Raw genomic sequence first — 23,125 nt, forward strand, 5'->3', positions numbered from 1 at the left:
AAAATGCAGTAATACCAAAAATAAATGAAGCATAACAGTCTGAGGATCAAGATTTGCAGGCCGGTGCGTCTCTGCAGCACTACATTATAAACTAGTTTGCCACATTTTACTTTGCATCTTGGACTTACGTTTACATTTCGATTAAGTGTGCATACCTGCTGTAAAAGGAAAAAGGCATATCAAAAAGAACAAGCATTCAAACACAATGAGACAAAAGAAGTCCTCCCCGTGCTCCTCCAGCTTTATTGATAGTTTAAAATTACATTTCTATTTTCTAGGACTTCAGTTGCACTTTCCTTCCGACTTAAAAACTGAGTACAAGCAAATGGTATTTATACAGTAGTCTACTAAGTGATATTGTACAAAAATAACATTTTGATTTCTGTGAAAACATTTTTTCATTCCCAAATAACTCCTAATTCTGCTGTTCTGACAACTGTTCATGATGTTAAATTTTTGCCAAGGTAAGAAAAAAAAAATTCCAAAGCCATTTTAAAGGAAAAGTCTACCTTGGACTACCAAGTGATATTTAAATTGTAAACAGATTTCTATAAAAGAACGTGTTTCTTTTATACCTCCAAAATTTTTTATATCTTAGCAATATAACATGTAGTTTGTTACTGCCCGCTTAGCTGCTTGCAGGGCTGAAATGCATCATGTTATGACCTGTTTCCATGTCTCACTCTCTTGGACAACTCATATCCCACTAAAACAAACCAAAATAACCATACATGGAAGTTCGGTTTCCATTTACTCCCTTCTTCTATCTCATTTTACTGAGGCTCTCTTCCACAAGCTCAGAGGTCCTATAGATTCCCGTATGTTTCGTCCCATTTATTCATCTCTGATCACCAGTGGCTTGGAAAGGGGGGCTCTTTAACAAAGCATTATACATAAACACCGCTACCAAACTAAAACTTTTTGTATTGAATGCAGAAAGATATTTTTTTTCACCCCTTTCATTGTATAACATGTCAAGAGGCTCACTGGCCTGGGACTAGCCTCTGTTAGCCAAACGCTGGCCAGTGAAGAGGATTCAGAGAAAATAATACAACCAACCATCAATCTGAAAAAAGGAGGGGCAACAGAGGTTCACTGATTATGCGCTGGCTTCAATGGTGCATTCTTTTGCCAGGTGGCCTGGCTTTCCACAGTTGTAGCAGTTAGTCTCGTTGTTTTTACTGCATTGCACAGCAACGTGACCGATCTCGCCACACCTAGGGGGACAAAGATGTTGTCAGTTTCTTAAGTGACAGACAGGTTAACTTACTTGCACAATAAGCCAACTTTTAAAGAGAGGACAGGGATTTAAAAGAACAGCCACAGCGGCCTTTGAGCTCAATACAATGAGGGTCATCGTTTACAAACTGGACCAATCCGTCAAGACTCACCTGTAACATTTCACCTTATCGCAGAGTTTCTGGATGTGGCCAAACCCACCGCACGAGTAGCACTTCTGCTCGTTGGCGTGATCACAGTCGCGGGCCATGTGGCCGGCTTTGCCACAAGTGTAGCACAGATGCTCCCTCTCCTTTTTGGGCTCCTTGCAGTCCCGGGAAATGTGACCACTCCTGTGGCAGTTGTAGCACGCTGAACAGGACAAACAAAATAGACTGTTAAATGAAAGACTTAAAACAGGTTTTGGATAAATATTGAGCCACAGATGCTGTGACGTAATTATGTTCTTAGTGAATATCACTTCACAAAAAACTAACTAGAATTGAAATAAAAGGGTAAAATTGCCTTGCGCACCATCCTCAGTTTGGTCACAGTCCCTGGCCATGTGCCCTTGGTCTCCACACCGATAACAGAACAGCTCTGTAATGACACGGACAGATCAGTATTATAACAAGACGGAAAAGTAAAAAGAAAGCTGCAATGTTTAAATGAAAGGCCCTCCCCACGTGCTTCTCCTCAAATCAATGTGTTCCATGTGGAAATCTGTGCAGACACTAAGGTGCAGACAACTAATGATTAGTCTATAAAATGTATCACAAGAAAAAAATAAATATCGTTTCAAATTCCCACAACCCAAAGGGATTACTTCATACTGCTCCTCAGACTACCATAAATACATCCTTAGATTTAGGAAATGTTTGACATTTTTGCTTAAGAAAAAATGAACAAAACGATCAATCAATAGTCAATCAAAACAGTTGCCAATTAATTTTCTCCCCCAAACTATATTTCAAAGTGAATTATTTATGTAAAGTGTCATGAAAAAAAAATGTAAAAAATGTAACCCAGGTTATTGTGAGAACTATCTGATACTGGGTGTGGCCTGAAGAATATATAGTACCCTTGCCTCTTCCTCGGCCCCTGTTGCCACGTCCACGTGAACCACTGGCACTGGGGCAGTTCTTGATCCAGTGCCCCGAGCGGCCACATCCAAAGCACTCGCTGTTGCCGCCACACTCCATTATCTAAATAAAAGCATCACAGACAAACACATTAGTAAACAAGTAATTTCAGAATAAAAATCTCTTAATACACTTATGAAGACACACCCATCGACTACAACGGTTGCATTTAGCTTTATTTTTTGTATTTTGGGGATTTCATCTTACTGGGCTTTCATACCAAGCACACAAAAGGAAGATCATTATTTTCCAACGGTGGATTGGGGATATTATGTGTCATCTTGAGTTTGGTGGCAAAAACATCTAATTTTGTGGAACCTAATTAGGCACCCCAACAGAATAATCATACATATCACAGGTAAATATTGAGAAGATATGGATGACTTAAGGTTTTCATTTTCTAAATTCTGGCACATATTAGGCGCAGAAGGCTTCGTAGTATGACGTTAAGACAAAAGCATCAACATGGCACATTAATCTTGTAATCTGAGTCTGTTTGGACTTGGAAATGTTTTCATACTCTGTATGAAAGCCCAGTGATCAATAAATCTGACATTTTCATTGATTTAGCACCTTTACACTGGTGCACGACAGTATATGAACAGCTGTGGCTGATTTGATTGTGGTGCAGTCAGTGTACACAAGGTGTCTTGAGTCCCATGTTATTAAATCGTTGCCCAATCACTGACATTAATCAAAAACAAAAAAAAGGTATAAAAATATCTAATGTGTACTATTTTAGGTAATCATGGTTCAGTTTACATGTTTTTTTTTTAACATTTGTCAGAGTCAATTACCACAAATCTCACACACACCAGTACTGCAGGAGTAAGTCAGCATGACTAGTGAGGGGGGGATCTAATCTACGATCAAAGTAGGGGGGGTAGACTTTTTTTCTTTAGCTGTAGTCCATCATAATTGGCCACCACACTACAGCTACCTACTAAGCTAACTTACACGATTTCGTCAATGGGAACATGTTGTGAGGCCAAACTTCTGATTGCTGACGGCGCTAAAGACATCAAGTCAAGAAGAATGTGAGTTAATGAGTAATCAAGCTCCTCCTGATTGATACCTAAAAGACGACGCAGCAAGCCCGCAAAAAAGCAGGTAGTTTTATAAATAAAATTAAAAAAATTAAAAAAAAAAGACCTATGTAAAGATTTTAAAAGGCTAACGTGTTGCTCCTTGTTCTTATAACGGTAAAGAAAAATGCCACCTGGCCTCAAATTATAGCTTGGGTTACATAAGTGTTACACGAGCCAAATGCTTATTAAATATAACGGTCTATCCAGTAACGTTAGCTAGGTTTATTTCCATCAGAGAACAGGCAGCTGAGTTTAGGTTATTTTTTGGTAACTTGTGCTAGTTTACTGCTACACGCCACTCGCTACTACAGAAACGGCCATGAAAGCATGCTGTTGGCTGTATGCTAGCTGAAGCTAACTGCAGAGGGCAGTCTCATCCCATCGTGTTATTGTGATCTGCTAATATATCAAATCCGATGTCAAGCGAATACTAGGATGACTCGACTGTTTTCATAAGCACCTAAATGCCGCATATTTTCAAGAAACGGGCCCGCGCGACGTGTTTCGGCGAGGTTTCTGCGCCTGCAAAAACAGAATCAAATGCCAAAGGTTGAAGCTACGATAACGTCGGCCTAGTCACGTTGAAATCACTGCGCACTCGCGAGACACTGGTGCTGCTGGCTAGCACATGCTAGCAAGACCGCCTCACGATCACGACCAAGAAGCACGGTTCAGTCGACGACCACTCTCCTTTCTCCAGTAAGAGAGTATCGAGCCAACACTTATAGCGATAAAGGGTTACCGTAGATGGTTTCTGACGCGTATTCAAGCGAATATATGATAAAAACAGAATTTCCCGCGCAGGGCGCACACGGCAAAGTCGTTGTGACGAGCTCGATAACGGTAGCAGGCCGGACTGTGAACCCGTTAGTACGAGCAGGCCGGACCAGTGCGTTTTTTACAAAAGGAAACAAAGCAAACATCAAATTTTCCGGTAAAATCACTCTTAAAATGTCACATTTTAAAGTTCACAGATACATAAAATCTACTGATTACATGGATTGTGGTGCTGTTTTGTTGCTTACCTTGCTGGCTACCTAGCTATGTCAGTGTTTACGCCTCCTTCTTTGCGCTACATGCGGTGTGAGCAGGAGTTCCTGAATTGTCATTCACAGGATCCAGTGAAAATCTGCACGCTCATTGGCTACATAGTCTGCAAGCAGCCAATCAAACACGAGAAGGTCTGGACACCGCCTCTATTAATCAGCCAATCGTGAAAACGGAATGGTCCCTTTTCCATAAATCGACTGGCCCCATTTTAACTACTTCATTTTTAACATTAAAACGTCTTAAAATCACAAATAAAACATAGAATACAGGTCCTAGCGATAAACGTAGGCTTAAACTACAAATGGTACTACTTCTGCTTCTAAAGCCCAAATCATAATAATATGAAATATATAAATAATAATGATAGCTACTAATAACAATAGTCAATTTGCTTGACACAATTTTACAGGATTAGTTCAAGTATACAACAAAGGTTGTTGGCACTGTTTGTAAACTGCTATTTCCTGTAATCTGTTTATGAATTTAATAGCTCTCTCATAGTTTCTGTTTAATCTATTCTCATTTTGATGATTGCCTTTCTGATGTTTGCTTTTTCCCCCCTATTTCTATTTATGGTTTCTGTTCATACAGCACATGCACAACTGCTTTGTTTCTTTTCTGATATTTATACATCAATTTGCATTTGATTTAGATCATCAACAGTATTGGTTTATTCTTGCACTATTTCTTTTTAACCTAACTAATCACATTAATCGACAGTACATGCACTGTTAAACCCCTTGTACAGTTTAACTACCTCAGTTTGCACATACTGTGGCATGACAGTAAGTAGTTGAGGTGACGAGACTACTTGCTGTCACTGATCACTTCATTGCTGTTTTTTTTTTCTAATCTACTGTTCATACTCTTAAATTCATATCTATCTATCTATCTATCTATCTATCTATCTATCTATCTATCTATCTATCTATCTATCTATCTATCTTTTATTGTATTCCATATATTTATAACAATTCATGTTTTAGGTTTCTTTACTTGACTTACTTAATTTTTGGTGCTGTAAAATCAATCTCCGTGGGATCAATAAGGCATAGATTATCTTATCTAACCTCTTCTTTAACCCCTTTCAGCTTCAACTCCACCTTCCCTGACACATCTACACTTTTGATTAAATCAGTGGCTGTACCCACAGTGCCTACATGACTCACAAGCTTTGTTTACAATAGTCAGTGCAATAGACTGTGTAGAGATGTCTGGTTCTCAGGAAACGCTATCACTGCTGGTTAAAAACTAACCGGGCAGATGAAAATGTTTGTGTAAATATGTAGATGCGTAGAGTCAAAATGCAATTTAAAGCCTGTGAGAAACTGTGGCACTTCCATACATCTGGATTTTCTTTGACTATGAGAAATCAAGCGCCTTAAAAATGTTTTCAATAGAAGTCAAAATCACTAAAAAATGATGAATCGATGTTTGCACTTGAAAAATTACACATGAAATGACACTTTCTAGGCTACACTGTTTGTTTGTGAGTCCTCAAAGTCAAATTAATAACCCAAACCTTAAAGCACGGTCTCTGGAGTTAGAATAGGCTTCAACAATCTATGATCAAAATGAATTTGGATTTGTTGAAGACTGATCATGTCACAAACACATTATGACTGAAGCACTACCTCCATGTTTAACGAGTCCGGACTGCACCATATTGTGAATACAGGAGAACTGACAGAGACAACAATCCAAGCATCTCAGCTAACTGGCCTGAGTGCTCAGTCAGATCAATAAGTGGGAAAGATGCATTCATCTCAGTTTTAAGGTGGCTTTGCTCGGAGAGCTCTCGGATGGCAATTCTTATCTGCTTTACTCTTTATTCTGCAGAGCACAACCTTTAATGCAAAACAGAGGAAAATATCTCAACCTATGGTGGGTCATTTTAAAATGATTAAAATATGTATCAGCATATTATCGTACGTTGACTGAATTACAGTGGTACAGTTGCGTGTGGGGTGGAGTACCTTAAAACCCTCCACAATGACAAAGCCCTGCCCTCATCTTCCCAGGAACCGTATTTGGCATTTCTGTTCTGTTGTCATTTGTGAGCTGGGATATCTGTTAGAAAAAAAATATATACCAAATTGTAAAGTTAGATGGTGGAATGAAAGCAAAACTGCTAAAACTGGAAAATGAGATGGGTTTGTGATTTGGGTTTTCTAGCTCAAACTGTCTGCTGCTGCTGCTTTATTGAAGCAATGTCTGCTGAACAAGACGCGCTGATGTTGACGAGGCTGTTTTATTCTCAGATGGTGTCAACTTCAGCTCGCTGAAAGGACCTAACTGTGATTAGGGTGCCTCAGGGGACCCAGACTGGGATGCCACAGAGATGTTGAACACATGGTGAGTGTGGAGGGTAGAGGTCTCACAGTTGTACTGTTTCAGGGAGAAGAAATAAGATGTGTTCTTGGCCTAACTAAAGCTTACGTTTAAAGCCTGGTTTGAAATCATTTCAAATGCTTTGTACATTAAAACAATATTCACCTTTGAGTAGGTGCAACAGTTTTTGCACCTGCAGTCAAATGTAGCCTACATGCCATAGAAGTTGTGTTGTTTATTGTCTGTCTGTGCAAAATGTTAATTATGAATATCAGGAAGGCTTCAAAATAAATTTCCAAGGGCTGTGTTGCACTGTCTTCAAATCTCCAGATGATGGCGCACTGGGAGTTAGTAATGGATTACTCCTTTACTCCAAACAGTTAATTGGGGCGATTTTTTTTTTATTTTGATTTTATTTATCTTATTTGCTTTTCAAAAGATACGAACTTAACTTATATTTAAAGGAATGTGCATTTAAACTATTAACTATTAGTGTTTCATACGCATGAGTCTATGAGAATTTAAATGTCACTCTGCCAGGTTGAGCTGCAGAATAAGAGTTTAAAAATAGCATACGTGTAGATTATGCTCTTTATATAAAGAACACAATATTCAAAATGAATAAATAAACAAGTACTTGATGTTTTCTAAACAAAAACAACGGTTTCACTTAAGTGGGAGGGCTTAAATTTGTGCGGTAGCTGCGCAGTGTGAGTGATGCCTGCAACTCTTGTTATGACTGCAAGGTCCTGTTTCAATCACTGGCGTCAGACGGACGCACGACTCCCAACTCCAAACCTTTTTCACCTTTCTTCTCCCTCAACGACGTAAATATTGACTCGGAAGGCGACGCAAGAAGCGACGTGTGGAGTTTTAATTTGAAAGTGCTTCACGGGACTTTTTTTTTTTTTTTTAAAGAGTATCCCTCGTCGTGTCACTTTGTGGTTCCGACGGATTTTTCGCTTCTCACCGCGACCGGGAGATAAAAGTTTCCCTCTGTTTGTATCAAGCGGCTCGTAAAACAAACCCGCCTGTGACCTTCACGTTTTACAGTACTGCCACATTCACCGGATACAAGTTTTTGTTTGATACAATTTCAGCTTCTTTGCCAACTTCGACTTCTTTTTTTTTCTTTTTTTTCCTCCCCTTTTCTTTGAATGCGTTGCAAATATGATGATGTCACCGACGCCACTTTTTCCTGAAGTTATGGCGGAGCACAACTTTTCTAACTTCTCTTGGTAAGCACACACACACTCACATCAAGGCTACTGCCTCTCTTTAGCATCGCTGGCCTCTTTTTTACATTATTATTATGTTTTCGGAAACAAAATGCTAACTACAAGTGTTAAACTGCTTCTCCTCGAGGCACATGACCGAGGCATGCATTCGGACTGGTGAGATTTGAATGGAGGGGCGATCACGGAGCTGCGGAGAGAAGTTTGGCGATATAGTTCGCCTGTGAAGGGGCCTACGGGCAAAATTCACAGCAATAACTGGATCTGCCAGGCCTTTATGAAAACACACGTAGCTACTAATAGCTACTGTAGTTGTGCAAAACCGTGCACGCGTTTGGGTTGTAGGCGTATTTTAGTTTTTAGTTTTTTACTACTACGTTGGATTGAATTCGGCATTCAAAGCCAGTTTAAGAGTCCAACTTCTCCCCCAAAAATATGCCAACCTGCTGACATTGCTCTCACCTACAGCTGAAGACTTAAGTCGAGCCACAGAAACTTCGTATATGTGGCTGCAACTCTCGCCGTGTGTCCGTTTTTTAAAGCTGACTCTGTGTTATGCAGACTGACCTGTTGTGTAGAGAAACACATGCAAGCAGACGAGAGTAAAGTCCAATTATTCTGGTTACTCGTATTCCTCTTGTTGATATCCCCCCCTTTTTTTCCCATCTGGATGGATCACAGCACTTTGTTTTGAACACACTATCATGCAGCATGGTTGTGGAAGAAGGGTTTTGAAAAAGACCCACAATCATCCCAAATCCCTGCTTTTATTTTTATTTTTTTTCTCCCCCCCTCTCTCTGTCCCCTGCTATTGACATACTGGTATGTCTGCTGTGACAGCTAAACCACTAACTGCACTGAATCATCTCTGAAGCGTTGACAGGTCTTTGTGAAAGACAGACCAGAGATAATTGGGTGTTTTTTATTTGCAGGGTGAAAGTATACACACTGGAGATGAAGGCCAGGAATCAGTGAAACTCCTGTGTTTGTGTTTTGTTGCAGGCTCTAACTTTTTTTCCTCCCCCACATGATTTTATTTAGTTCACTAGAATTGTCCGCTTTATTCCGTCAGAATTCAGAATCTGAATTCTTTTACTTGTCCTTCCTGTGAATATTGTGATACTCCACGTACTTTCAGAAGCTACTGTGTTTGTGTGTGTTGCCCGACCGTGCAGAAGAATGAGTGACTTGAAAGCATATACTGTAAATAACACGGCTGACCTCTGTGGTGGCCTGAGATTCTCCTGGTCTGAGTGGATTAGTTTGTCTACATTGCTCTGGTGCTCCCTCTTAAACGTAAAAGGAGAGGACGATCGTCTCCAAAAATGCATGCGGTATTAAAACTACTACTGTAGTTTTGATACAATGCAGGGTTGAGCTCAGAGTTTATAATAAGCATGCAGGACCACTAAAAGAGGTCAGACGGCACATGCCCTCTTTACTTTTCCTGTCACACTTGTGAAAGGCTTGCCACTAAAACACCGACATGACACTTAAATGGCCCCGATCGTGCCAAGAGGGCTGGTGGTTGCGCTGGGTGAGATTATGTTTAGAGATTACACCATCTGAGTGTTTGACGGCTCAACCCAAACCTATTGTTATTTGGCTACGTTTTTCTTGACTGTGACTTGCTAAAATCAGTTTTGAGTGACGTGCATTCAAGCAAACCACAGCTGCTTTTTGTGTGTGTTTATAAAAGTGCCCACAGAAACTAGATTTTGGGTGGAGACGATCGGATTAATCTTTTCAAAACTTTTTTCACAATCTCAGAACCCATCGGCCAACATCCAACAACAGTTTAAATAAAGTTATCTAATAAAAGAGATCTGAGAAACATTTTACATTCTATTTCATTTTACAGAGTGTTTTAAACTTTGACTCTGTGCATTGCCAACATCCTTCAAGAGGAAGATCTTTACTTACAGAGAGAACTAATGTAATATTGATTAAGTAGTCAGTGTTTGATGTCAGCTTTTAAGCATTCGGACTTCTAATACTGTTTGTGTGTGCGTGTGTTTTCCCTTTTTCCAGACCACTGCAAGCACTTGGCGATACTAATGGAGCACCTCCAGGGAGCATGGAAGACCCTGAGCAACGGCTTTGGAATGAAGGACTCTTCTTACGAAGGCCCGTGCCTTTCCCCAACCATGGTCCAGAGTTTTACCTGCCAGCGTCGCTCCTCAGACGACAGCAAGATGCCCGACTCCAAGACGAGCAGCACTATCCGTGTCTACCTCCCAAACCAGCAGCGCACTGTGGTGAGTTGAATTGTTTGTGCAGGTAACTGAAGGCAAATGATGCTGCTTACGTCCTGGCTGACAAAAAAGGAACTAACACATTTCTTTGTCCCTTAGGTAAACGTGCGACCAGGTATGACTCTGTACAGTTGCCTGATTAAAGCGTTAAAGGTGAGAGGGCTGCAGCCTCAGTGCTGCGCTGTCTTCAGGCTGCATCCAGGACCGAGGAGGTGAGTTCAGGTCTCAAAAGATCAGAGATTGTACAAATCACGCTCTTATCTGCCGCAGTTTATATTTACTCGCTTTTAGATCCCTTCATGTAGAACCTGTTGTCCATTTTTGTAACAGTAAGAAGTTAAGGATGGACTGGAACACCGACTCCACCTCTCTTATTGGGGAAGAGCTGCTGGTGGAGGTTTTAGATCATGTTCCCTTGACAACGCATAATTTTGTGAGTAGCTGAAGCATTTACGATATCGGTGAATGCATACACAAAATGGCACCGCTTAAAAAAATTATAATGATAATTATATGTACTTTCTCTCTGTCATTTTCAGGTACGGAAAACATACCTGAAACTAGCGTTCTGTGATATTTGCCAGAAATTTCTTTTGAATGGTTTCCGCTGCCAAACGTGCGGCTACAAATTCCACGAGCATTGTAGCACCAAAGTGCCCACGATGTGTGTGGACTGGAGCAATATCAGACAACTCCTGTAAGTGTATGCACCTCCAAAAAATGAAAGCACATGTCAGCAATGCATCAGCACGTTCTCGAACAGTACATCAAGAATAATTTACTGCAGCTACACAACGGACAGACATGCTTGCAGTCTTAAACCAGTTCTCTGTATTAAAGTTTTAATCTAATCCAGTATGAGCATCCGTACTTCAAGCAGACAAGAGACACAAGTTCTGCTGATACAACAGGTCCTCTGATTAGGTCTAGGCACACATATTGTATATGGCTTTGCATACTCGAACTGAGAATAGAGGCTTATTAGCGTACATTTGCATGCAGGCTGTAGGACTGATGCTAATCATTAAAAGATCCATATCACCGTCAGCGAAGAGATGATTCCTTTTCACTTGCAGCCATTGTTGTCTTTAGCGGCCCGCTGTTATTTGATCAAGCACTCAGACCTTCACTGTACACTATGAGAGGTTCACTCTTAAACTCACTCTACCTTCAGATTGTGTCCAACACCGGGTGATAGTGGCGCCCCGTCCCTGCCCTCGCTGACGTCCCGGCGAATGAGGGAATCCTTAACAAGATTTCCAAGGTGATGTTTAGGTTTTCATGTTTGATATAATCCTCAATCCATCCTCGTTGTCTTTTTATCAGTGTAAGATGGATAATATATCTTCAGTGGCTGGGTGTTGACAAATACTTTTGCTACGTCGAGTTCTCCCTCACTACAACCAGATAAAAGAAGAATGAAATCTGCTAAAACATACTTGGATCACTTCCACTCTTACAGTTTAACCGTTGTGCCATCAGCCATGGTGACGGATTTAGGATTTTGGAATGACTGAACAGATGTGTGCTCCACCCTTGTAGCAATCTATATAAAGATTGTACGTCTGTAATTCTTGCTGGAGTGTCACCAAACTACCTGTAAATCAGTGTAATAATGTGAAATCATTGACAGGAAGGTGTACTACTTCACCCATGTGCAGGTCCATGTGCATCCTCACTAGAGGCTGCAGGATTAAGGGAAAAAAACAAGATATTAGCGATGTTGTGCTAATTTTTCCTGCCAAAAATAATTGCAATATTAAAATCACAGGAATTCTCACCAGCTACCTTGAAGAGCTCAGTAGAGGCCATGCACGTGATGTCACAGTCATAGGAGGTCACCATGGTTACAACCACTTAGTGGCATGAAGACAACAAACTTAGCTCCAGCATTCAGCTTGAATTCTGCATAAGCTCCCAAAACAAAGCTACACATCTAATATGTAGATATACTTTACTGTATGTTGCGCATCCTGAGATGTCACTATCCTGATTACTTGTCCTCACCTGTGTGCACAAGAATAAGAAAACAGAGACCCACTCGTAAATGAAAGACTCCATGGTGCAAGTCACGGTTTAAAATGCCATATGTAGAGTCTTTGATGGCAGCGCTGATGAATGCACATGTTGTGTCATTCAAAGCTGATTTTGTCCAGTGTTTCCTATGAACTGCTCAATGAGGTCACCCACTGAAGTATCTCTACACGGATCATTTGGTTTAGTTTATGTTTGGGTATTGTAAGGAGAGCTCATAACTCATCAGGGTGCTACGTGACTACTGGAAAAGCAGGCAAAACACATTTTTTTGGTTGTGTGTGTTTTTTTTTTTTTTTTTTTTTTTTTTTTTTTAGTCTTCATCACTGAAGAATCACATTTAAGTTTTCTGATCATTATATTGTAAATGGCGATGGAGCTACATTGGCAGGCTTTTGTAGCTGCAAATGTTGTCATTTTCCTTTTTTTTTTTGTCACATTTGACTGTAACACACTTGTGTAGCCATGTCCTCTTTTGTAAAGAACATTTAATCTGAATTGAAGTAAATCCTATTTTTTAATGAAGCCCTCAGCTTTATGGGGGCTTACCAGTCCAGGAGCTGATGTAACGAGAGGCGTGAAAAGAGCCTGTTGTTTCGGGGCTGCTTAAAATGGTTAAAAGCACTCTGAGCTGCCAAATTAGCACTCTCAAAGTATTAAGTTGTTCCATGCAGAGCAATCTCAAAATACTGTTTTGAAATGAAGTTTGTGTTGGCAAAAGGGGGTTTATTTTCAAGGGGGGTTTTCCACGGTCGTAAGAGTGATTTCATATGATCTCTGTTTATATACGTTACACAGCTGGAGTTCAACTGTCCCCATTTTAACCAGTGACGGGAGGTATACCAAGAACTTTGACTCCATTCAAAGCTTAAAGTTTTTGTTCATAAACATATAAACCATGTCGTGTTTTGGATATTTTAACATAACGTACTTTCTAAAGCAAACATCTCAAGTCAGACCAAAATTTGGATTGTTTGCAGATTATCATATTTGGCTGGTGAGCTTTGTACTCTCCATCTGAGCCAGAACTGATCTTGGCAAACACCAAGGGCAAAATACCTCTACAGTGTCAAGCATGCCAAAAAAGGGATAAGAGGAAGCCCATAACAACATTAACCAATAACTACTTCCTCACGGTGCCATTTTTCAGTTGTACTTTCTTGCTTCTCATTGATTTTGGATGCGTAGCAGCAGTTTGTTGAAGACACAGCATGATTAAACCACGCTTGAATGAGAAAGTGAGAGAAAATGACAGAAATGAAACCAGAAGGAGCCTGCACCGACCACCACCACACCCACGACGGTTAATTTTTAAAGAAGTCACTGAATTCTCTGTCAAATGTCAGCCGTGTTGTCAAACAGTAGCTGTTCCACCTCACTTTAATATTTGATCCTTTTTCGCACCTTCTCAGCTCGGCCCATCGATATTCCACCCCTCACGCCTTCAACTACACCACGCCCTACACACCCACAGGGGGCGGTCTCTCCCAGAGGCAGCGCTCCACTTCCACGCCCAACGTCCACATGGTTAGCACCACCCTGCCTGTAGACAGCAGCATGATTGAGGTAACTACACACCATATGTAGGCCCCTTGGGTGCTCTTGTAGGTTGAAGCCACTCCTAAAATATCTCCTGCCTGAGAGTGATCTTACCCTCCTACGTACATCTCAGGCATCCAAACTATCCTCGCCTTGCTTTTTATCTACCTCCTAATCTACCTCTGTCTCAAATAATCCACCTGGACAGGGTTGAGCCTGTTTGTTTCTCTTTTTTTAGTGTTTTTTAAAATGTGAGACACTTGACTTCCTCCTGTTCAGTTCCTGCTTTTCACTGCCACTATTCTTGCATAATCAGCCCACTAGTTTTGCATGCTTTGTAGAGTATTTTCATTTCACTGTGTCCAGGTAGAAACCTGCACATCACTCTTATCATCCATCCTTCCTCACTTTTCTTTACTGTGTCCCTTCCCCCCCCCCCCCCTTTTCCTCACTGGCTTGTTGTATTGTAACCTGCTGGGGAGTAGCTAGACTGCCTGAATACCTTCCCCAGCTCCTGGTGCCATAGATTCTGGCTGAAGAGGAAAGTAGGTATTGTGCACTTCTCCCAGTCTTATGTTGAGGCCTCATCAGAGAGTCCAGAGAAGGTCAGAAAGCAGAGTGTCTTGTGTGCGGTCTGAATGTCATGCATTGCAAACAGGCTATCTGCATTCACATCTTGGTGTTGAAGTCAAAACATGTGTGAAAGCACAGCATGTGGTTTACTGTTTGAAACACGCTGACAGAAATGTTCTGTGTGTTCTTGTCTCTCCAGGATGCAATGCGTGACAATGACTCGGGTGAGTCCTCAATCTGCTCTCAGTCAGTGACATGTCACCACACCTCCTCCAGCAACTATCGCCACAAATCTGCCTCTTTTGATTGTGCATTCATTTTAAAACAAATGAACAGCTCATTTCCAAACTGGAAATTGCTCATCACATCAGTTGATATTGCGTTCTACTCCAAGATATGAAATATACAAGCTAAGCAGTAGAGTGTGATATTACAAGACTTACATTCATGTGAAGGGCCAATGTCATCAAGCTTAAGACATTTTTTCGATTACATCGACAACTTCTGTTCATTTGCACATCATCCGATGTGACGTTTCCTGTTTATTTTAAAATTGTCTATCATAACTCTAATTTTAGAAGGTGAAGCTTACGCAAGGGGAAGCATGAGGGAGGAGATTTGGGATAAACTCGCTATTGCTCAATACTCATCACTTAGTGTAGTCCAAGTTTGCCTTACTTTAGTGTTGGCTTAATGTCAAGTCAGGCATTTCATATGCCATTTAGTGACATCCTAGAAATTTAAGTTTTCCCATCTGACACACAATATAGTCCACTGTTGTGATTTGATTTTGGACACAGCCAAAGTCTTTCATCCTGACATGTTTGCTTCTCTGTATTCCTGAAGCGGGGAGTTCCCCCAGCCAGAGTCCTACAGGCTGGTCCCAGTCCAAAGCCCCTGCACCTGCCCAGCGAGAGAGGGCCACGTCCTTCAACACTCAGGAGAAAAACAAAATTGTAAGTTGTACTTCTTGTCTTGTATGTATGGGTGGGAGTAACGCATAACTTTCACTGTTGTTTCTATAAAAAGCTGCGTTTCAAAATCAGTAATTTTGCTTTTGGCACAAAAGAAAAGGACTAAGTCAGCAGCTGCAGCAGAGCAGAAGCTTTTTTTTAATAACTAGATGACAATAACTTTTTTATTGTGGAGAATTTGTATTAGCAGAAGATTGTTAGCGGATATTTGTCGATAATACTTTTTACCTTTTATCTGATTATATTTTTACACAAATGGACTAAGTTTTGCCTGATTGAAATACTCTAGTCCCCGTTCCATTCCTGATTGTAATAGAGTAATGCTGGTTTATGATAACCGTTTGTTTAGTTTGTGTCTCACACTAGTTGAACCCTTTCTGATTTCTGTACACACAGAGGCCGAGGGACAAGCGAGACTCTAGTTACTACTGGGAGATCGAGGCCAGTGAGGTCTATCTGAACTCCCGCATCGGTTCTGGCTCCTTTGGAACTGTATACAAAGGGAAATGGCATGGTAGGAATGCATTATTACGGACAGGGCACGGCACATTTCAGGTGTAACCACTAGCACCTTTTCACATATTTTCACACTGCAGTTTGAAAAGAGTCACTTGACGTACATCAGAGATGGAAAAAAATCAGATCAGTGTGCATGTGGGACTCCTTTTTTTTTTTTTTTTGCATCTGAACTTGCAGTGAGTTTAGTGGGTAACTAAGCAGCGTTTATTTGTTGTAGGTGATGTAGCAGTGAAGATTTTAAAGGTGACCGATCCCACACCAGAGCAGTTCCAGGCATTCAGAAATGAAGTGGCAGTACTGAGGTAAGAAATTACGCAGATACAGTGTTATTTGAGCTTTTTATCAGCTCAGGTTTTCAGCTGTTTTGACAGTCGCAATGAAGATGATTTGCAAAGAATTCAACAATTTGCAACGTTTATCTTATCTTTGTTTGGGTGATTTCCTCTTCCCCTTTGCCTCTGGTCGCAGGAAAACACGACATGTCAACATCCTGTTGTTCATGGGCTATATGACGAAGGACAACCTGGCCATTGTGACCCAGTGGTGTGAGGGCAGCAGCCTCTACAAACATATTCACGTCCTGGAGACAAACTTCAAGATAATCCAGCTCATAGACATTGCCAGGCAGACAGCTCAGGGCATGGAGTAAGTCCAGAAGAACTGCATTTTTCTGACAAACCAAATTAATAATGACCAAGACGTCATCTAAATTTTTTTTTTCTTCTTCTTCTTTCTTAGCTATCTCCATGCGAAGAACATCATCCATCGGGACATGAAGTCCAACAGTATCCTTTTCTACCTGCAATTCCAGTGTGTGCATTTTGTGTGAAAGATAACGGCACTATAATCCTCACACTGCTCAGGATCTGTGTTTCCTTGACCGCAGCATAGACATCTTTTTGCATGAAGGTCTAACGGTCAAGATAGGGGACTTCGGGCTCGCTACAGTGAAGGCCAGATGGAGCGGCTCGCATCAGGTGGAGCAGCCCTCTGGATCCATTCTCTGGATGGTCAGTAGCACAGCTTTGATTTCACCAAAGCAATAAGACAACTAAAGTGAAATTAAAGAAAATTGAATCCATTTGTTTTTTTGTTTTTTTTTCCGTGTCTGGATGTCCACAGGCTCCTGAGGTTATCCGGATGCAGGATAACAACCCCTACAGCTTCCAGTCTGATGTCTATTCCTATGGAATTGTTCTCTTTGAACTCATGACGGGAGAGCTCCCATACTCCCAGACAGCAAACAGAGATCAGGTAAACACTTCATCTACACATATTTAATGTTATGTGTTACAGTGGTGCAATTTCGTGACAATGACCCCCACATCTGTATCGCATTCAGGCTGCGACGTAGCCACCAGAACTGATAGCAACCGTTCTAGACGATGCTCGTGGTTTTATCAGGTGCACCACAGCATGTTTCAGAAAGAAGCAGCATCAAGTTGCACAGGGAAGATCGAGTCTGGCAGGAAGGCAGACACGTGAACAAAATGGAACATTCAGTTAATTGTCAAAGTAAAACACCCTGTGCAGACTCTAGATCTACAGTATAACAATTAGACAATAATAACAAACACATAAAGAAACTATAAAACTACAAATATCAAGGAAAAAATGACAAAATAAACACAAACTAAGCATGTCAACAATGGCCTGCAGGCATAATGCTTCGCCTCTGAAACACTCTGGGTTGGGTATGAAGCCGCGTGGAAGGCGGAACAAATATGCGAAGATCATAGAGATGTGCTTGTGGGAACCGAGGCATTGGATGCACAAAGTTTCTGTGCTGTGTCGTGTGTCCTGAAAGATTTCACTGTACTGAACAAATGGACGAAATTCTGGTAAAATGTTTGTGTGTGTTGATTGAGCTTGAAAACTTTTCTAAAGCACTGGAATTTCACCAGACATGAGTGGAGGGACTGAAATATTTTACACTTCAACCTTAAATACTAGATAACACAAATCCCTGGTGATGCTTTAATCAGTTGTCCTCCAAACACTCTATTTGTTTTTGTTTAGAAAAATACATTTGCAAACCTTCAGGGTTGCTACCTTGTTTTGCTACATTGTTGGATTTGGTGTGTCTAAGCTCCTCGCCTAAGTGCCGGTGTCAGGCTGCGAGCCCAGGCCAGAAGGTGGTGGAAAGACACTGGGTCGCTGTCTGAAGGGGGTTGTGGTGCTGGCCTAAGGCCCACCGTGGATGAGACGCAGGCACCCTGGAGCCACTGGCCTAATTTTAGACCCTGTAACACAACCCTGTTCATGTGTGAGAAAAGGGGTGCCTTGGTGTGCATATGTGTGGTTTTTTTCTTTTCGTCATCCCGCAGGCCACAAGACCTGGTCTGGATCGAGTCTGGCTCCTTGTTCAGTGTAGTGTGGCTGTACTCAAATGTGGCTAAAGTTGCTGTACAAAACATACCCCTAGAATAAGACTGTATGACCAAAACCTCATGCTGATATAGCTGACTTTATATGTATATATGTTATTTGCATATAGTAAGGCATATTTCTCACTCTTGCAGCATCTGAATGTGGGGTTTGTTTTGAGCACTAGATTGTACTTTTGTGGCTCATATTCATAGACTCTCACTGTACTCTTGGACAAGATACTTGTATAAAAGGCCTAAAGGAGATCAGTGGTGGCTGAGTCTGTTGTGCGGCATCATTTGCAAAGTATGGTTTTCTGGTTTGTGTCAGACTTTTTTTTATTTTTTATTTTTTTATTTTTTATTTTTTTAAGGTAAGAGCTCCACATTTTGTTTCCTGTGTGGAATTACCCCGTTCTGTGTCACGTTTTAACCTCCTCCATGTTTGTTGGTGTTGTCATCATGCAACAAAGAATGTACAGTGAAACGAACGATAAAGCATCACATGAAATGATAGCTGGTTTTTGCATTGTCATATCCCATAGCGCTACTGTAGGATGACTTTGCACTCAGCTGAGCTGGCGAGTACATGGAGTGCTGCTATCATCTTTGCTATCTTCTGCTATCGCTGCAGCATCATGCACTCAGGTCTGCCTTCACTGTTGCTCCGGCGATCTGCTTTAGATGCCTTTCAACCCACTGGCCGTATGAGGATTGACAGGGCGTCTCTTACGGTCGCACTGCCTTTGATCGATAGTTGAACTCGATGTTCTACACACTGCCTCAGTCTCATCTGCTGTCTGTCTGTGACTCCCCCCTTTCAGATTATCTTCATGGTGGGAAGAGGCTATTTGTCCCCGGACCTCAGCAAGCTCTACAAGAACTGCCCCAAAGCCATGAAAAGGTTGGTGGCCGACTGCATCAAGAAATCCAAGGATGAGAGGCCGCTCTTCCCGCAGGTGAGCCACTCTCTCTGCAATTGCAGACTTCAAACTGTACTTCAATCTTGCTTAAGTATTCTGAACCTTTTTTTTTTTCTTTTTGTCAGATCCTGTCCTCCATTGAGCTTCTCCAGCATGCCCTCCCTAAGATAAACCGCAGTGCCTCAGAACCGTCCCTGCACAGAGCCTCGCACACTGAGGATATCAATGCCTGTACTCTGACCTCCACCAGACTGCCTGTTTTCTAGACACTCAGACAGCACTGCCCCTCCTCCTCCTCTTTCTCTTTGAAATATCCGAAATAGTCCAAATGCTCAGTACGTCCAAATTCTCTCTGCGTACAATATAAACCTAAAAAAAAATATACATGCAATCAATACATGAACCTTTTGCTAATCAATACGTGTGAGGAAAAGAGGAGAGAGGGAAGTGCGGAGAGAAGTGTGATTTACTATGGAAGGGAGTGAGTGATGATGGATTGCAGTGGGATGCACACATGAAGAGGTGGTGCCTTGCTTATCGCTGCACGTATTAAGAAGTATGCAGAGGCTCCACGGTGGTAAACATTTTTAAATACATGCACGCACACCTACCTAAGATGATGATAAATGGACACTGAAGGAAGCTCAAGAGGAAGACGGATGCGTCTCTCTTGATTCGGGTTTGGTGACGTGAAGCACAGCCCTTCTATCTGCTCACCGTGATGAAGAGGACCTTAAAAGCTTACCTGCCTTAACAGGAAAACGAAGCCTGGACAGAGATCCTGCACAATTCACCTCTTGTTATCACAAACAAAAGCCGTTGGATGTAGTCCATTTAGTTGCACAGTAGTAGTTGATTTTTCATTGTCTTAAATGATGTTGGAGTAGATATGGGAAATTGTTGTCTTCTTTTTTTTTTTTTTGATGTTGTTGTCTTTGACTTCTTTTAACTGTCTTTTATTTTTTTGGGTCATTTTGGAGGAATTGATGCCGGTCAGACAGCGAGTGTGAGGGTGACGATGGAAGAATTGAATTTGCACATTTTAGCAAAAGCAATGGTTATGTTTCAACAGTCGACAGATCAAGTTTCACAGCTCTGAGAAAACTGATCTGTAGATACACAAACACATTCTTGTCAGTCTTCACTGTGGGTAGGTTATCATGAGCTGGACATGTGGTGGTTGTCTTAAATATTTAAAATGATTTGGAAACTAATTTGTACTTGTTTATCATGTCTCTTTCAGGAGGTTAAACGTTTTATTGTGAACTTGGTGAGAAAGTTGTCTATTCAATATTTTAATAAAAATTAAGTTAAATTTCTTTGCCAAAGATGTTTTTTTTTTTCTGACTTCCTTTTGAACTTGCAGTATGTTGCGTTGATTGTTGTTGATGACGACAAAGATAGCTTCAACTTGATTTTAAATCCAGGTGATGTGGCCGGTTGACATCAGATTACACTGCCTTCTCTTCTTGTTCACAAACACCGTAAAATCCCACACATGTGTGAGACTTTGTGGCAGGGTGTAATGTTTGCTGTAGCAGTGGCAACGTGGTGTAACCTCACAGGGGGATCCAGTCCAGACACGCCACCAGGGGATTCCTCCATTGGCTGATGCCCCTGTGCACTGCACTGCCACTGGCAAGCTCAGTGGAACAACAGTCATTCGGTAAGCGAGGGACATGTGGTGGAAAGAGAGGACAGTTGTATTTTGTTTTAGTGTAAACATCCAGCGTGCAGTTCCTGCTGGGCAGGGCTGCTTGACTTGGTTGAGTCCCAGGTGCTTATTAATAGTAAATATGAACACTTGCTGTGAGCTAAATATGGGTATAAGTGTGTATTTTTAATGTTTTACCGCCCCAGAAAGAAACATGATGGTGTTTTTTTGAGATCTTCATCTCATTTGCATCACATCTCAAAAAGGCCGATCACAGGGTGAAATAAGCGTCACGTCAACAGCAGTGGAGCAACACAGAGGAAGCTACATGTAGTCTGATAAACTGTTTAGAAGAAAAGGAGTCTATTGTGTCCATTTTCTGGTTTGTTCTTTTTGGTAGCAGACGGATTTCCATGAAACTTGAATGGAGGATAGGCTTTAGTCTAGAATAGACTCCATTGGATCCAGATAGAGGGACAGATCCGGGTATTTTCTCTCACCTTTCTAAACATTGTGAGATACGACATTTTCTAGGTCATTATGTTGATCTCTCAGGGAATCGAGCATGGATCTCTTTGATAATTAAAAATCAGGTGTATTTAGGTGGCTGGTATCTATAAGTTAGTACAAAAGCGGACTGCTTTGGGCCTTGGCAGAGGTACGCACTCTACTGTGTGCTGTTCTAGTTGTCTCTGCAATGTAGTTGATAAGAAATATAGCAAGGACATGTAGCAGAACATGGAAATACTCAAGTAAAAGCACAACAATTGTAAATGTGTTTACAGGCAGAGGGTTTCTCTCACTGGACTGGACTGGACAAAACCCTGAAGGCAATGGAGTCTAAAAAGGAAGGACATATTTCTCTATAATAAACTAATGCATTATGACAAACACAACCTCCAGACGTGGTGCACTATTATATAATAAAAGCCCTTAGATCATTTTAATAGTCGCTGCCAAGACAGCCTCCCTCTATAATGGCCTCCAAGTCTATCTGGCAATAAAAACCCTTCAATTTGATATTCACGAGTGTTGTTTTCTAACGGGCCTGTAATGTAAGGCCTTCATCTTTATCCAGCAGCCTACACTTGCACGTGAGAAAAGTGTTTTGCTTAGAAAGAGTGTGTGTTGTTATTATTGTCATTTCAACGGTCGATTCAACCCTGGGACAAAGTGAAGGCTCACTCATGCAGCCACAGTGTCTCATTATGTAACCATCATAACACAGATTCTGTCTGTGTGCCTCAAAACCACCACCAGATGGCAACAGGCGGCTCTGAGTGTCTGCTGGGTTGACTACAGTACATATTTCACCATTAAAAACACAGAAGTTAATGTTTTTTTTTTTTTTTTTTCCATTTTAATGTATTCAGCGAGTATTAGGAGAAAAAAACATGTTGTGTGGTGTTTTAGATACTAATGAGGCACATTACATGATATTCAATAACGTCAATGCGTATCACACCACACTGTGACACTCTCCGTTATGGGATGGAAGCACTTCTCCTCCACTGTTCTGTTCTCCAGCAGATGGTCAGTGCAGTGTACGCCCACAGGGCACGAGTTGTTCTTGTTGTGCAGCAGCTTGGCAGACGGCCGGGAGGAGTCTAGACGGAAGCTCCTCAGCTGGAGCTCCAGGGCCCACGGTGTCACTCCTCCGGTGGCTTTTACCGCCACTGGGCCAGGTCAGCATGCTTGTTACGAGAGAGAAAAACACCAGTACCATCTGGAAGCCTTACAAATAACACAGTGAAGAGCATATTTTAATCTGTGGGAGATGTTTGCTTACGCAAACGAGATGAATCTGCTGTTCCAAGACAAACAGCAGATGTGACAGTTTGGATATGAGGCTTCTCACCAAGCTCAGAAGGGCCTCTGCAGCCATGTCATTAATATTGGGCTATTAGTAGGCAGACAGTGTACCAGTGCTGATGTCTGCTGGCAAACTTCTGACTAGTCTATACTGGAATGCATAACAAGAGGGTGAGCACAACAAGGGATCACATCAGGAAATCATGGAAATATTGAGGTTGTCAGATTATAACGGCTATTATATATATTATTATAACAGATTAACGGCTTTGTGCAGTATGGTTAAAAAGTTCAAGTTTTAAATAATACACAGTATCAAAGTGTGTTTTACTCACCTTAAAGCATCACTTGAATGTTTGTGCTTGCACTGCGGAGAATGAGGGATGTGCAACGTTTGTCACTAGAAGAAGTC

General features: G+C 41.4%; 2 protein-coding genes across 10 annotated transcripts; one reads left to right on the forward strand and one right to left on the reverse strand.

Annotated features, from left to right (window-relative positions):
• Positions 1-220: 220 nt before the first annotated feature.
• On the reverse strand, positions 221-4,614 carry cnbpa (CCHC-type zinc finger, nucleic acid binding protein a). 4 transcript variants are annotated; one of them, XM_030421959.1, is made up of 5 exons: positions 4,474-4,614; positions 2,306-2,423; positions 1,753-1,818; positions 1,392-1,590; positions 221-1,217 (listed from the first exon to the last, which is right to left on the reverse strand). In XM_030421959.1, the coding sequence occupies exons 2-5, from the start codon at positions 2,418-2,420 to the stop codon at positions 1,100-1,102; spliced, it is 498 nt and encodes a 165-aa protein (XP_030277819.1). In that variant the 5' UTR covers positions 2,421-2,423; positions 4,474-4,614; the 3' UTR covers positions 221-1,099. The 4 variants fall into 4 exon arrangements, with proteins under 4 accessions (XP_030277819.1, XP_030277817.1, XP_030277818.1 ...); XM_030421957.1 differs by having other exon boundaries at positions 1,744-1,818; XM_030421958.1 differs by having other exon boundaries at positions 2,300-2,423.
• raf1a (Raf-1 proto-oncogene, serine/threonine kinase a) lies at positions 4,037-20,562 on the forward strand. 6 transcript variants are annotated; one of them, XM_030421951.1, is made up of 19 exons: positions 4,037-4,382; positions 6,760-6,853; positions 10,096-10,322; positions 10,419-10,531; positions 10,650-10,752; positions 10,859-11,016; positions 11,494-11,583; positions 13,766-13,919; positions 14,378-14,497; positions 14,665-14,689; positions 15,312-15,421; positions 15,836-15,953; positions 16,176-16,260; positions 16,427-16,603; positions 16,697-16,743; positions 16,850-16,968; positions 17,081-17,212; positions 19,149-19,283; positions 19,373-20,562. In XM_030421951.1, the coding sequence occupies exons 3-19, from the start codon at positions 10,122-10,124 to the stop codon at positions 19,511-19,513; spliced, it is 2,028 nt and encodes a 675-aa protein (XP_030277811.1). In that variant the 5' UTR covers positions 4,037-4,382; positions 6,760-6,853; positions 10,096-10,121; the 3' UTR covers positions 19,514-20,562. The 6 variants fall into 6 exon arrangements, with proteins under 6 accessions (XP_030277811.1, XP_030277812.1, XP_030277810.1 ...); XM_030421952.1 differs by lacking the exon at positions 4,037-4,382 and adding an exon at positions 6,633-6,651; XM_030421950.1 differs by lacking the exons at positions 4,037-4,382; positions 6,760-6,853 and adding an exon at positions 7,550-8,067.
• Positions 20,563-23,125: the final 2,563 nt, after the last annotated feature.

Source organism: Sparus aurata, chromosome 7, assembly GCF_900880675.1.
Source record: "Sparus aurata chromosome 7, fSpaAur1.1, whole genome shotgun sequence".
NCBI classification, from domain to species: Eukaryota; Metazoa; Chordata; class Actinopteri; order Spariformes; family Sparidae; genus Sparus; species Sparus aurata.

Excerpts from the sequence above, each read along its gene's own strand:
- cnbpa (XM_030421956.1), bottom strand. The coding sequence starts at position 2,420 with ATGGAGTGTGGCGGCAACAGCGAGTGCTTTGGATGTGGCCGCTCGGGG. Across the intron at positions 1,819-2,299 it reads GGGCCGAGGAAGAGGCAAGG|AGCTGTTCTGTTATCGGTGT; the intron begins GTACTATATATT and ends GTGTCATTACAG. Across the intron at positions 1,591-1,743 it reads AACTGAGGATGGTGCGCAAG|CGTGCTACAACTGCCACAGG; the intron begins GCAATTTTACCC and ends TGTCCTGTTCAG.
- raf1a (XM_030421951.1), top strand. The coding sequence starts at position 10,122 with ATGGAGCACCTCCAGGGAGCATGGAAGACCCTGAGCAACGGCTTTGGA. Across the intron at positions 15,422-15,835 it reads CTCAGGAGAAAAACAAAATT|AGGCCGAGGGACAAGCGAGA; the intron begins GTAAGTTGTACT and ends CTGTACACACAG. Across the intron at positions 16,604-16,696 it reads CAGACAGCTCAGGGCATGGA|CTATCTCCATGCGAAGAACA; the intron begins GTAAGTCCAGAA and ends CTTCTTTCTTAG.